At 39.8% G+C, this 14995-nt stretch overlaps 2 protein-coding genes across 4 annotated transcripts in view; both read right to left on the bottom strand.

Moving 5' to 3' along the window:
* Window positions 1-3855, bottom strand: part of top2b (DNA topoisomerase II beta) — a 28973-nt gene extending 25118 nt beyond the window's left edge. Inside the window, exon 1 of the mRNA XM_088929808.1 lies at window positions 3331-3855. Coding sequence (XP_088785934.1) covers window positions 3331-3372 — 42 coding nt within the window. The 5' untranslated portion in view covers window positions 3373-3855. The remainder of the gene's footprint in view (window positions 1-3330) is intronic.
* Window positions 3856-4417: 562 nt separating this feature from the next.
* On the bottom strand, window positions 4418-14832 carry ngly1 (N-glycanase 1). 3 transcript variants are annotated; one of them, XR_016093872.1, is made up of 12 exons: window positions 14666-14823; window positions 13866-13980; window positions 12368-12601; window positions 11082-11244; window positions 10187-10403; window positions 9733-9854; window positions 9025-9170; window positions 8759-8869; window positions 8035-8205; window positions 7469-7623; window positions 6884-7061; window positions 4418-6028 (listed from the first exon to the last, which is right to left on the bottom strand). XR_016093872.1 is itself a non-coding variant. In XM_088929810.1 (12 exons), the coding sequence occupies exons 1-12, from the start codon at window positions 14764-14766 to the stop codon at window positions 5853-5855; spliced, it is 1920 nt and encodes a 639-aa protein (XP_088785936.1). In that variant the 5' UTR covers window positions 14767-14832; the 3' UTR covers window positions 4418-5852. The 3 variants fall into 3 exon arrangements, 2 of the variants coding, with proteins under 2 accessions (XP_088785936.1, XP_088785935.1); XM_088929810.1 differs by having other exon boundaries at window positions 7469-7654; window positions 14666-14832; XM_088929809.1 differs by having other exon boundaries at window positions 7469-7654; window positions 14574-14709.
* Between the last annotated feature and the right edge of the window lie 163 nt (window positions 14833-14995).

The following is a 14995-nucleotide window of genomic DNA, read 5'->3' as shown; positions in this document are numbered from 1 at the left end:
TATCTATATAGAGCATAAATATTAATACAGACAATATAATTTTTCGTTTTTTGATTAATTACCACATTGAGTACGTTGCATATACAGTGCCTATAGAAAGTCTACACACCCTGTCCAAAGTAGCACATCTCGTGGCCCAACAGCAGGAAATCAACAAAATAAGTTATTTTATTTACACATTGTAACATACAACTGTCAAGTGAATATCAAATGTTCAAACATTCTGAAAAGTAATTAGCCGTAGAAAGACAGAAAAATGGGTTGGAAAAGGGTACACACTCCTCAGTAGTACTTGGTGGAAGCAACTTTTACTTGAATTACAACCATAATTCTGCTTGGATAGGTCTGTACCAAGGTAGTACACCTACATTTGGCAATGTCTGCCCACTCCACTTTATAGAACTGTTCAACCTTTAAGTCATTACACAGGTTTTCCACTGAATGGAGGTCAGGGCTCTGACTAGGCCACTCAGGACCTTTTTGTTCGTTAGCAAATCCACTGTTGTTTTGAATGTGTGCTTACGGTCCTTGTCACATTGAAAAGGAAATTTCCCTCCCAATTTTAGCTTCATTGCACAGGGCAGCAGGTTTTCTTCAAGGATCCATTCGTATTTTGCTCCTTCATGTTTCTCTTCAATCCTGACCAGTGCTCCAGTTCCTGCTGCAGAGAAATACCCCCATAACAGAATACTGTCTCCAGCGTGCTTTATAGTAGGGATGGGGTTCTGTGGGTGATGCATTCAGGATACTGGGTTTTCACCAAACTTAACATTTTCTATTGTGACCAAAAAGTTCTATCCTGGTTTTATCAAACCACAAAACGTCTTGCCACATGGCTTTAGAATCTCCACAGTGCTGTTTTGCATACCTCTGATGAAATGTCTCAATGTGGGCTTTTCTGAATAGCATTTTTCTTCTTGCCACCCTTTCATACACTCCAGACTTGTGGAGAGCTTGGGATATTGTTGTGATGTACACACTGACTAGTCTTTAACATAAAGGCCTGCAAGTTCTTCAAAGTTGCCATTGGATTCTTGGTGGCCTCCCCAGTCAGATCCCTGATGACTTTGCTCGGTCATCTATTCTGGAGGGACAACCTGATCAAGGCAAGGTCCTGGTCTTGGTGGTGCCATCCGCCTCCCACTTCCTAATGATAGTCCTGACTGTGTTCCACGGCATATTTAAGGCTTTTTGAAACTTGTCTTTTGATTGCTGCTTGTCCACAGTTGACTTTTTTTCTTTGAGATGCGCCACCCAGCAGGGGAGAACTACAGGAACAGCAGATTTCTGAAATCATCACAATCACTACAACTGAATACTTGTGGAGGATAATTAGCTTGGTAGTTTGATTTAGAAGGCAATTTGTTACACCAGAGCTACCTGACAACTGCCATTACTCAAGGATGTGTACACTTATTCATCCCATTTATTAATTTCTAATTATTTTTTCAGAATGTTTGAGCATTTGTGTTTCATTCAGAGGATGTGTGTTATAATACGTAAATAAAGGTAAAACAGATTTAATGGGTCTTGATTCCAGGCTGTTAGGCCACAGAATGTGTTACTTTGGAAAGGGTATGTAGACTTTCTATAGGCAACATGTAGGTGCTGGTGTGGCGTCTAATCAAATGACTAAAAAATATATTGCTGCACTTTAACAAGGTAAAGTACAGAAAGATGATTCTCTTCAGAGCATAACAATTTGCTGATCTTATATGTAAAAGTGATGCCAGCTTTTTTTTATTTTAGAAAAAATGTTGTTAGCAAAATGATTAGAAAAGTATTAAATCTTAGAAACTTATTTGGTAACTATATATCCTTGCTTTAGGTAAACAGAGAAGATCAATCATTGCCTTATGTGAACCGTTTCATACATAAGACATACATAAGTAAAAGAATGCAAGCAGCTGACAAGAAAAAAAATTAATGAGTCATGTGAAAAAAGTAAATGAACAAAAAATAACTTTAAAAAATATGCATTCTTAACTATATATGCTGTTTGAAATATCACAGGTCTTTTTCTCTCTAGTAGGTTTGACTTTCTATTAGGGAAGAGTACAGAGGAAAAGACAGTACAGTATAATATTCACTGACTTCCTAGAACATAATAAGGCTCTTGACTTGCAAGGACATTACTTGAATAGACTTTAATCAAATTTTTAGGGGGGGTAGCATTAACTCTGAAGCTAAATGTACATAAATTCTAATTATGTTGTCATTTTCATGTTTTTTTCCCCCCAATTAGGCCAAGAACATACCCTAGGACCTCATGCCATTATATTAAATAATGTCCCAAACAGTTGTCGAAAACGTGTATTTAATTAGGTCTTGTAAATGCTGTAAAATGAACTGCAATACATATCACGTCACTTAAAATTTACAGTCCTCATTATTCCACCCATAATCGACTTCTGCCAACATATTTCAGTCGAGCATGTCTGTTAGCGACATGGAAGGGAGACATATCTCCACTTCCTATTCTAAGAAAGTGAAAAGTAAAATGTTCAGAAGTTCTGACAGGAGAGTGTAATAGAAAAACGTGCTTGGCGATCTAACAGCTAATAGGTGAAAGATCTGGTACCTAGGGTCTGCCCCCGCAGTTTCATTCGGGCCGATGTGCTCTGTCGGTAACTAATGCCTCCCTTCACATTCAGCCCGTTTCAACAAGTGTCGGGTCACCGACCAAAAATCCCGGCCTGACCTCTTGAGCACATTACGCGTCTCCGAACCAGATGCTCTATTGTTTACCCCCCTCTCTCGCCAGCGGCAAGTAACGCTTTCGAGGCTGCGTCTTGCTACTTTCCGAGACGGGATGAATGAAATCATCACGATCGCTTTAAAATTTAAATGCCCCAAACTAACGGACCGCGCAAAAGCCCTCTTGCCTTTCGGTGTCGCGCAGAAATGGATAATAAATACGCGATCCGCGATCCCCTAATAACTTTTTTTGGGGGGTGCTAGGTGAAATCTATACACCCCGACTGCACTGCAGCTGGGAGAGCATGCAGCATTTACACTTTACGAGCACTTTTTCTGTATTTGTTTTTTAAAAAGTTGTTTTTTTTTTGCGTTGTTTCACTGCTTGCTCTTTGGGGGAAACGCAAGAAAACGAGCATAAACTTACAAGCTGAAGCGGATCATTTTGTTTCTGTCATAATGAAGTCTGACGGTGCTACAAGCCCGTCTAGACTGTCCGCACACCCGAGAACCAGCGTAATACTGTACCGGCGGAGCAAAGACCTACAACCCGCAACTGTCATTACAATAACCGCAATTACGCGTGAAAATACATTTTAAACCTACAGTCGAGCTGTCCTTTTTCGAACTTACCACCCAAGTCAAACCCCCGCTTCCTGCTCCTCCGTTAGACATCTTCCTTTTGTGTTTTCCCAAAATACTCTGGCTGAATTTGGAAAAATTCACTCCAGTTATGTTTTTAGAAAAAGGTGCATAAAAAACATTAAAAAGGCGGCCCCATCGGATAGCAAACCGCGCCCTTTCCTTTCACGGGTCTCCTCTTTGCAATTTTAAAATGTCGGACGCAATCCAAAACAGTTGGCCGGGATGATGCGCGTGTGCCTCGGTTATTGTTAAAATCGACTAACGGAGGCTGCGTGAGGCCTACAAAAAAAAAATCTTGTTGTCTGTTAAAACATTTATAAATACAGTATAAAAATCAATTTAATAATTTTAGAATATTTTAATGAAGTAGAAAAAGAAAGAAATTCAACAACGTCTACATAAAATATCTGTACAACATTAACTCTTTCCACGCTCCGGTTTTCCTTCGGAAACAATAACACCGCCGCTTCCTCCGTCCGGCACCACCATACATACGGCAAAGAGCCCCTTCCAGAGGAGTTGACCAATCCGGGAACACAGCGCCCCGAGCCGGAATATCACCCAATAGGAAAAATCAAGAGCTCCCCGTGACGTACACACCCTTAGCAACAACTACCGTCTGGCTGTAGGTGACATCTGGATACAAATTTTAGATTTAAGGTAGCTACATTGTCGCATGGCAATGGGTAAATACATTGTTTAAATCATTTAAAAGTTAAATCCTGAGACATGTGATAATTGAAAAAATAGAAAAATACAAATGTAATCCCTGAAAGAAAAACTGTGCATTCTGTGATTCTGCACCTCAAAATCTTTTATATTGATGTCCACCTTTATGACATTTAACAAGTTCACTACTTTTGTTTTTGTAATGGAAACAAAGTCTGTACACATCACTGTGGTAGTCAGGTAATCATATTCTTTCTGTAATCAAAGCATATTTGTTGACAAGTAATGGCCTACTCTACTAAGCACATTATCATTTCAACACAATTGCTTAATTCCATAGACTACAGGTGTAAAATTCACCCAAAATACTAGATACTAGAATCAGTAATAGTATTATAAGCGATTGTTCAACACTTTGAAAATCAGTTTAATATTTGAAGTGTATTTGAACAAAACTGTCAAAAACAAGAGAGTGTCAATACTTACATTTGTGATGCTATAATAGAAGCATACAAGAACATCAAATTTCACAATTACATACACAACATATAATGGAATCAGGTATGCATTTACATTAAAAATGGCTTAAAAAACAGATAAACGACTATTTTACCCTTACACATCTTGAGATTTTACTGCAAGAAGACATTAAGCGTAGTTATAAAGACTAAAATAACAAGTGAAAGCAACCTACGTTTCAACAAATCATTTCCTTTTACTCTGCTTTGTTGCTCCTGTCCCTCAAAATTAAAAGGAAAACAATGTTCTTCACCCATTTCTTTATTGGTTTAATCTACATTTTATTGACACTGCAATCAATTTATCTTCCTGTTATAGGATTCATGCATCTCTAGATGTGTTGACATCTTTAACGAAGACTTTCATGCTGTTCTTGCATTCACCCCAAAACTGCATAATTAAAAAACAACAACATTCTGGGACATTATTTTCCATAGGCGAAAGCAATATGTTACTCCAATGTCCCAGTTGGACAATTTAAAATGCAGTTTTCTTGCGAGGTGGCTTTGAGAGAGAACCACCTGTTAATGAGAAAACCTGCAGAATGAGGCACACCTGGGCTGACTGAATAATTAGCAGCCGGAGAGAGTGAATTCCCACACGAGGAAAAGGAGCTGTTTGGGTTAGGCTCTGTGGAATTGGCCACTCTTTCGGAGTGCTAGTTATTCAATCATTCTCATTCTACAAGTTTTCCCATTAACTCTCTCTCCGAACCCCCTCTCCCAACACTTCTGTACAATGTAAAATACGTTTCAGCAAAGGAAGCTTTCATGATCATTTCCCTGCATCAATTTAAAAGTTCCAATGTGTAATGCAAAGGTTATATGATACATAAGGATCCCCAGCAAGTATTTGGTTCTTAGTGAAGATGTGGTTGACCCGTTGCAAAAATATTCTGTTGGAATATTCCAGCGCTTGGCAAGAAGAAGCAAGAAAGGTACATCTTACTTTGGTATTGTTTCATCTTTTTCTTTCTAAAATGTCACTGGCTTTAACATTACAAAAACAAATGTCAGGGCATTATTTCACAGAGGTTACAGTTCACAATTTCACAAATGTAAGCCCCTAAGTTATTGTTGGGAAATTAAAGTTTCAAAGTTGTGACCATTAAATATAGCACCAAAGTTGTTTTCCCTGCTAGGAAAGCTTTTCTAAGTATGGGGAACAGCTGGCTTGATTCACTGTTTATTGCAAAAACAGACTGTTTATATACCAAATAGTTCTGTATCAAAGAAAGTCTTCTAAAGATCTCATGACAAAAAATATTTGAGTTTTTAAAAGGATCCCTTTTCCCATTTCCGGCTTCATATCACTAGAAGATATCAAGCATCCTCCATGTGAATAATGATTTCTAATGAGGTTTCTTCTGCTTCTTTCAGGCTTTGTCTAAACAGCTGTGCATGTTGCCACGATGTCTCACTTTCTCCACCACTTAAATCAGCTTCCAAAACAAGTTCTGTAGTATCTGACAAGTTTGGGAATGAATGAAGTGTATTATCTGAAAAGAAAATGAGATGAATAACTTTAGCTTTTACTCTTTTAACAAAATTTAAGTGTTACAATCCCAAGTCACAACAGAAACAATCTTATTGCGAGAACAGTAAACACTTTCCGATCCCAGTTACACTGAAATAATTAAATTTAAACAAATCTTTTTAAAGGTTTTTAACAACTGTAAAAATGTCAACTTTAAAGCACATACTCCTGACAAGAGAAAAAGGTCTCAAGTTCATAAAATGATTTTGTCGGCTGTGGTTATAACAGTACAGACCATTAAGCAAAATACACTACCAAAAACTCTATAAGAGATATACAAGTTTAAAAATATTCATGAATGGTAAAGTACAGTCCATTTAAGCAACAGGGGAGGCAAGTTACTTAATGATTTTAAGATACAATATCGCACATATCCTCTAAATTACCCACAGTATATCTCCAGTGAGTGCATTTTGTAATTTGTCACACCAAGGTGCCTAAAGTACAAATGAAACTAGCACATTGCAATATACTCAATATGACCATTTCCTCACACTTCGGCTGTATTTTCCAAATACATGGGTACCAAATCTTTCTATGTGCCAATACAACGTCAAATGTCCCCTAAAAAAGTAAAAGACGTAATATGACAAATGCTGCAATCCATTTTGTTATAATAAAACCAAGTTCAATGTACCTGCAGACATGTAAAACCTACGTCATTTATGTCCAAGTAACAGGGGACTACTTTAACAACACAGGTTTATATAGAATACAGTACAATAGGATTCAGGAAATGGTGAAATTTAAAATAACAAAAGTGACAAAAAAGCCCGTGGCCACTCTTTCTTTCAACTTCACCTGTAAATATACATACCTCCTAAAACGTCAATGGTTTCTTGCTTCAGGTTTATTCTCCAACTCACTTTCCCCGAGTGAAAAGTCTTACTGCTTACTCTCACAGAAACACTTCTTATTTTCAAGCCGGCAGGCCCGCAGTCAAATTTCCAGCGTATATTCCCTGAGGATGAACCCTCTGTACGAGCAATATAAACCTAAACAGGAAACAGTGATAGCCGAATATTTTTCATTTTTAACATTTAATACGAGAGCAAGATAAGAGCAAAAAAAAAAAGTATATAAATGTTCACAGTCTACCCTCTGAAAAAGTTTTAATGATTTCCACCAACAGGTAACATTCAGATAAATATAAAAAATCTTCATTATTAAAGTAATGATCTTTATTGTTTGTGTTTGCTATTGATATTCTTGAACATTTCCTATGTTATATTATAAAACTTCTCAAACTGTTTGTCTCAAACAGACTCAGTACTAGACACTTTCGTACAGTATACCAGTACTAGGCCTCACTATAATCAGACTTTAAGGGTTCATCATGAAACACCTTACATAATATAAACATTAATTGAAACCAAATAAAATTAAGTAAAAAAGTACATACCATTTGCCAGTCATTCTCAACTTTTCTGAAAATTGATTCCTTCTTCCAGACACCATTCTCCCAACCTTGTATTGTCTCCGATTTGTTAGAAATCCGACAATACTGATCTTTTGCTGGATTATATTGAAGATGGAACATTTTTTCCTTCTTTTCACCTTCAGAAGGAATGAAAACAAACCCAGGGTTCTGTAAATGCAGAAATCAGAGGTATTGAAGATGAAAAGGCGTTACACCGCACCAGAATTTAAAGGAGAAAAAAAACTCCCTTTGCAACACACATCTCCATCCAGGCCTGAAGGGAGGATCGAGTAGGGACCAGTTTAGACGCCAGAGAGATCATATATTTTGGTTCATTTATGTTTGGTTCACCCTGACAGGGGCGTAGAACAAAGTAGAAAAGGCAATACCACAGTAGAGCCTTCATTTGTTCAAATCTGTTTCTTGAACTACACAGAAAGAAAATCTAAGGTATTATTCTGCACGATATATTGCAGATACTAAAAGCGATCAATCTGAAAATAGGTTAGAACATTGCAAGTCTATGAGCAATATACACCAAGTCTTACCAACAGTTGGATGCCAGTTTCCCCCCTTGCCACACGCCAGGCCAAGGAACCAGACGTCCGCCCTCCAAGCTCCCCCGGTTTAGGGGTCTTTGGAGAAATAAACTCCACAAGCTCCACCAGCAGTCTCTCCATGAGCTCCTTCCTTCTCTCTGCTGTGAGGGACTGCTGCCTCTGTCAAAACACAGTGCAGTTTAGAACTAGTGGATGGAATACTTGCCACAAAGGGACTAGAATCAGAAAGCATAAGAAGAAGTATACAACTATTTCTTCTTCAAAAGGTACCCACAAGCACCTAAAAATATACAAGAAGGTCAGTGCACTTTATCCTTTATTTACTTTGTCATGTGCCAGTGAACACCGGGCTGTAAAATGAAATTGCTATTCTGTTTGAACGTGACACTGCTGGTGCAACCATCAACCGCAATATGAGAGACAACAATAACACCTCATTTCCCCCCCCCCCCGAGACGTGCACAAACAGCCAGCAGGTGGCTAGCAACAGGACTCACTGGTGCACAGGGAGGCAAGAATTCACCAGCCAGCTCCACCCTTACCAGTAATAGCAGAACTCTAGAGGATCTAGTCGTGATCACAGAAACTTGGATTCAGAGAAATCTCCAGGATACAGTCCTTCTGCCCCCTGAAACAGAAGCTGTTAGGGGATCAACCCCACTCGTCATCCCTGTTTTATGGACTTTTTTTAATTCTTAATGAGAGCTCTTACCGCTGCACTCAGTCCATTGATCGTTTGAAGCAACCAGTCCTCCTGGACTTTTGTCCGCCTGGAAAGAACTTCTTCATGCTTACAAGAATACCTCCAGGTGACATCAACAACCTAGGTATAAAAGATTGCTTAAACATTTTATCTCTAACAAGTTTTAACTCACAACACAAGGCAAGTCAGAGTTTTCTGGTGATAAGATGCAATCGACTGTGCTCAAACAACAGCTCAGACTCCATCAACCACCATCAACATGACTCTTAATTTACCTCATCTTTGGAAAAAGCAATGATGTATGAGAGTTTCTTTCCCCAGCCAATCTCATACAAGAGAGGCTTGTCGCAGACATTTTCACACGGGTCACAATGCAGCCATCTGCTCTGAGAGGTGGAATAAACTTCTGTCCAGACGTGATCTGGATCACACAGGAAAAAAAAGAGCCGCTAAAACAAGAAATGCTTAGCCTATACTTCATGCCTTTAGATTTTATTCTTACGATATGAAGTTTGGTCTAAAATTTGTGGTTAAGTTACCGAATAATTCTGCACATCTTCCTTTTATCTCAAATTGGCCATACTTTTGTTCTGAAATGAAAAACTCTCACAAAAATGCTTTCATACTTGAAAACAGATTTCACAGAGTCACAACTGATTTTTGCTGCTATATTTTCTCTCGACTTAGTAGCATAATTCAAACTTAATAAAGCAGTGGTGCAGCTGCTTCTGAGAGAGCACTTCTAAGAGTCAATGCACAAAATAATAAACATTGCGAGAGGTGTATCAAATCAGGAAATAGACCATCCACAATGGTCAACATCAAAGGAAGGACAAATGGAACTGCTGTAATCACATCCTCACATATTCATTAAGACACAGCAATAAACCCATAAAGATCTTCCACCGTTGATTTACTACGGTTAAGAACTCAAGACCATTTTGTTTTTGGCTCAAGATGGTCAACACTACATGAAGCTGTACCTGTGCTGTCCCAGATGTACCTCGCTTCCAGTCCCATTGCTCTACAGCACAATGTGAAACAGTTGGCCCACTCCCCACACCGCCCGCGTCTCGTCTCGAGCAGCTTCTCTGGGTTATTGTACCTGGAAGTTTGGTCAGAAACACCCACAGTCAACACCAGCCACTGATTTTACTTTGTGGATACCAAAACTCGGTTGTGTCAAGTAATTAATATCTAAAGCTTATGATGTCTAGGCACTACTTAAAATACAGTGAATACAATGAAGTCAAGAAATACAATAAAGATATACAAGGAATTGTATAGTCTCCAATTCGTACACCTACATATCTCCATTAACAGTTCTAGCAAACGTCTTTATGAACAATGCTTAGGATTCTCCTTTTAGCTGTAGAGCAAGAAAATTATTTCTACTTATTTTATCACAACTCGGTGATATTCAGGGGTGTGTGGTACCTTGGGAACCTATTGACCAGCTGGCACTCTGTGCAGAAGTGATTCTCCACTCTATGGGCATCCCAGCGCAGGTCATCTGTGGAAGGAGGCAGCTGGCCTGAAGCCTGGGTTGGGCCACCACATCTGCTGCAGGGCAGGCTGTTGACCCAGGAGAAGAACTCGCTCTTGAACCAGCGGAGCAACTCCAGCAACAACAGGTCCTCCGCATTCAGTTTCCCTGTAACAGGAGCAATCAAGTGTAAAAAGAGAGCAGCTACAGAGAACGAGGAATGTCTCTGCTCAACTAAAAGCCTGGACACAGCCCAAGAACTCCCTAGCGGATGCCTGAATAATTCAAGGATTGCTTGACTATTGAGCAAATACGTTTTTTTCAACAAATTATGAAAGTGTCTGCCACCTCAAAATGAAATTTATAAGTGATTTTGATTTCTCATTTCTCAATGTAACTGAGACTTTTAAATCGAAGTTCTAGTTCAACAAACATACTTCAATAACAGTTTGACTCCATGACTGTTTTTTGACAATAAGTCTACCAAGCTGCTGAATGCAGAAACTTGTATAATTTAATCAAGTACTAGCAAATTGACACACTGCATTCCTCAGCTCCATACTGTATATCTCTCTCGACTGCTGTTCTTTTTCTTCCATTTCACAATATCAACTAATGACGTGTCAATAAAAAAAAAAAGAATAGGCTTCAGCTGAGCTTATCAATCATCAGGGGTTCTCCGTGTTTCTGTGCCTTTAAGGCATGTGCACCCAGAAATCACTATTTAATACTAAGAACGACTTGATTGCGTTTATCAGAAAACACATCTTGTTACATTCTTTACTTAATCAGCAGAAACATCAACCTTCTCTTGCAAAGTACAAATAATAAACAAGTTTGTTTTGCCTGGGTCTGCTTCCTGAGCTTCTTGCAGCTTCTCCTTCGCCGCCATCCAGAGCCGCTCAGCTGGTATGTGGGCGAGAGCCTTTTGCTGAAGCGCGACATCCTCGTACAACATCACGTGCTGGAAATTTGACTGCAGGGTCCTAAAAAACGTCATTCTGGAATCCTTATAAGTAAAAAAAAAAAATAAGAAAAAGAATCAAAACAATTAAGTCAAGGAGACATGTTAATACACAACCCACAGCAGTGGTTTACTTCCTCAACTGCATTTTCTGAGCACATGACAACTGTAGTAAAATGACTCAGATAGGAGTTATGAATTCACCTCCTTCCACCTCCGGTCACACAGCTTCGCAATCATGTGGGAGAGCTATACGGTTGCTCGCCCTGGCACAGTTTTCTACACAGCCACAGAAATACTCTCCCTCCATCTCTATTTCTCTACAATCGCAAATTTCAACTGACGTGTAAAAAACAAAAGATGACAAGTGAGTCTCCGGAACATGCCAAACCCGTTGTTTTTTTTTTTACCGACGCAAGTACCTGTTCAAGGGAAAAATTAGCAGTGCCCCACCCCGAAATTAAACTCACAAGTCCACAGTAACCACTATGCCACACTGCCAATTGGCATTTAAATAGTTCAAATGGGTTTCCACCCACAGTCTAAAAACATAATCGGTTAATTGACTACTGGAAAAGGTGGCTCTGGTGTGAGTGTGTGCCCTGCAATGGACTGCCGTCCCATCCAGGGTGTATTCTGCCTTGTACCCATTGCTTGCTGGGAAAAACACCAGCTCCTCTGCGATCCCAAATTGGAAGAAGCGATTAGAAGATGGATGGATGGATGGATTTTGATACTTTGGCCTACCTCTGGCTTACCTGAAACTGAATACACACTTTTTCATACTGAAGCAGTAATTCATTTCCTTAAATTATGGTCACCTCTTATAGAGCATCTGCCAGTGAGGTTAACAGAATTGCTGCTTAAGGGTCAAGGGTCCCCCTGAGGGGTTCCACAGAGTAGGGAAGGAGAGGAGTTATGCTGGATGGGTGGACTTGGAGAGGAGTCAGGACGGATGCAACTAGGGAATTGAAGCCCGGAGAATTTTCTTTTTGCATCTGTATCGTTCTATTTTCTTTAACAGTGGTCTTTTGTTCCCTTAATCTTACTGCTCTTAAATGACTGTATGTGAACTTTGTTGAAAGTTAATAAAAATAACAGGAAGCAGTAACTGGGGGAGGGAAACGGCAAAAATAACCCCCCCCAGAAAAACATTGCGACAGTTCACCGTAGGCGTGGGCTGCGAAGCAGGGGCGGGGAGGGGGGCGGACGGAGGTGCCGGGGTTTCGCCAGAGGCAGGGGCGCCTGCTGGCTGGCCGCGAGCGCTGCTGGGACCCGGAGCCGGAGCCGACACCGGCAGCGGGCCCCGGAGCCTCACGTCCCTCTCCGTGGCGATCGTCTCCCGGATCCGCCTCAGCTGCTCCACGGATGCGCTCTTCGGAAAGACCAGGTGCGTCTCTGCCTGGAACCCGACAGCAAAGCACGCTTTGTGAAACAAGCACACAAGGTCAGCGTCCGAAGGGGGACCGCGACGCGTTTTTCACATTGAAAAAAAGAAAGAATCAGCAGTGATGAGTGCGTTTCAAACTGCAATAAAAGTCAGTTGTACACAGTCCCGCATAAAACCTCCCTTTTACATCACAAAATAGACAGAAGTTCCAGGAACATGATTCAGAACAAGGTAACAAAACTTCCGGTGACATGATGGGCACTGTGATATTGTAAACTAGCAGGTTTGTGAATACTGTACATCTCCTTTAATCCCATACAAATATTGCTTTCAATTTCGAGATGTTTTGCCAACACATACTACTTACTAGTTAACTCTGCCTGCAGGTCACATGGGAACATTTCTGAGGTGAAATCTCTGCTTCACAACGTGTACTTCTTCGCTCGTGCATCAGATCACACTGGTCACTACAGTGACTAGTGAGCAGGAAGGGCCGCATCACGGCGCAATTCGGGGGAACTTGAAGGCGAGTTTCCAACAAAATGGCGACTTAGATTTGTAATTTTTTTTATAACATCAATGGATTTATTGAGCTAGTGAGATTAAATAGCCGGTCTGAGCAATAGGGATTGCGGTTCCCCTTTAAAGAAGACCTTTCATTCTTGAAGAAAGCTGCAAAAGGCACTCAAAACCAATACTGTGCTTTAAATTCAAACCTTCCAAGGCAAAACAGCCACACTGTGACATGTTTCTAAAGCTATTTCATTTCCATGGGGTAGCTCAAGGGCAGCATGGTGGCACAGTGATTAGTAATGGGGCCCCAGGTTCAATTCCAAACATCAGCATGGAATTTGCACATACTCCCCATGTTCAAGTGGGTTTCCTCTGGGTGCTCTGATTTCCTCCTACAGTGCAATCACATACTGGTAGTTTAATTGGCTTCTGGAAAAAAAAGGGTCCTGGTGTGAGTGTGTGCATGTCTGTCTGTTCCCTCTGATGGACTGGCGTCCCATCCCAGGTGTATCCCAGCTTGTGGCCAGTGATTGCTTGGACAGGCGGCCAGAAAAGCACGATATAAGTGCAAGGATGATTATTATCTTTGTAACACTAAATTGAAGTGGTCAGAAAATCGATGGATTGATGGATGGGATAGCTTCAAGAACAATCCATAATAAAGCATGTAAAGTTCACAATTATGACAATCGTATAAGCCTTATTGAAGGAGGTTTTGTAGCCGTACGTATTGACATATTTATTAATTAAAAGTGAACTTTACCTCCTGAAAGCCCATCTCAAAAAGGCATTCCACAGCTCCCTTGATGGGCAAAAGTCTGGTAGAAAACGTTGGATTTCCAATTCGGATTGATCTGTACTTGTCCTCACTTGGATTTCTGATCGGATCAGATAATAAAGAAAATTTAGTACTGCAGTATGACACTTCTGTGGTACTTTAATATAGTTCAGTAACTATATTAAAGTATTAAACTATATTATAGTTTTATACTATAAAATGCTATGTATTATAATTAGGATTTATATTTTATATTTAAAATAGATTACTCTTACTTTACAAACCTGTTGATTAATACAGCAGATACAACGTACAGTACAATCTATGCATACACCATGTTAGAGAAGAGTTACTTAATGTACTTAATTGTGTAATACTAAGAAACAAACTGAATTACATACGGCAGTCATACATCATGTAAAATATAATCTGAGTGAGTTTATGTCCTAGCGTAGTTACTTCAAATTAGTAACAACTTTGGTCGAAGGGATTTGCTTTCAAGCGATAGCTAGCATTAATTTAAAAAAGCTACCTTATAGAAAAAGTCGACAGACTGAAACATTAAGAAGCTAAGATTTCAGATTTAGTCTTCAACTGTCCGCGTGTGTTAAGACACATTTATCAACACGTCATTTTAGAAGTACACCACCCAAAATGATATTATTATCATTACGTAAAAAACAAATCATTTACCTGCTTGCTTACGAATGATGACTGCGCACAACACAACGAGCAATGACCAGCGCACTGTTGGTTTAACTTTCCGTATAATATTGCACGCTTACCTGAGTATATTATCGGCATATGTCAGCAACAACTTGGAGACATCCAAAAAGACGTCATTAGGATTTTCACATAAAGCATTCACCCCCTGCGATCCGGCCATGATCTCCTGCTGCCCCAATTCCACTTTCGGGTTCCTCACATTGAAACTGCAGCAGTACTCCACTTCAGGAGCTGCCTCGGCTGTGCCTGACCGAAATGCTGGGTTTCACGCCTATGATTCTTCTAAAATGGCGTTTTAATTTCAACCCTGCCTGTCACATTATTTATGTGTTCGTTGCGGAATAATGATATTTGGAAAAACTATAAACAATAACGGAGCTGCGAAAAAT

Source organism: Atractosteus spatula, chromosome 12, assembly GCF_055471065.1.
Source record: "Atractosteus spatula isolate fAtrSpa1 chromosome 12, fAtrSpa1.hap1, whole genome shotgun sequence".
Classification (NCBI taxonomy): Eukaryota; Metazoa; Chordata; class Actinopteri; order Semionotiformes; family Lepisosteidae; genus Atractosteus; species Atractosteus spatula.
The sequence above is the reverse complement of the archived record's forward strand: the minus strand, read 5'-3'. Positions and strand labels throughout refer to the sequence as shown.

What these genes read in the sequence shown, in the direction of transcription:
- ngly1 (XM_088929810.1), bottom strand. Translation starts at nt 14,766, where the DNA reads ATGGCCGGATCGCAGGGGGTGAATGCTTTATGTGAAAATCCTAATGAC. An exon ending in TTGAGATGGGCTTTCAGGAG is followed by an intron (nt 12,602 to 13,865) that starts GTAAAGTTCACT and finishes GTCGGGTTCCAG; the next exon opens with GCAGAGACGCACCTGGTCTT. An exon ending in AGCTCAGGAAGCAGACCCAG is followed by an intron (nt 10,404 to 11,081) that starts GCAAAACAAACT and finishes CTCCTGTTACAG; the next exon opens with GGAAACTGAATGCGGAGGAC.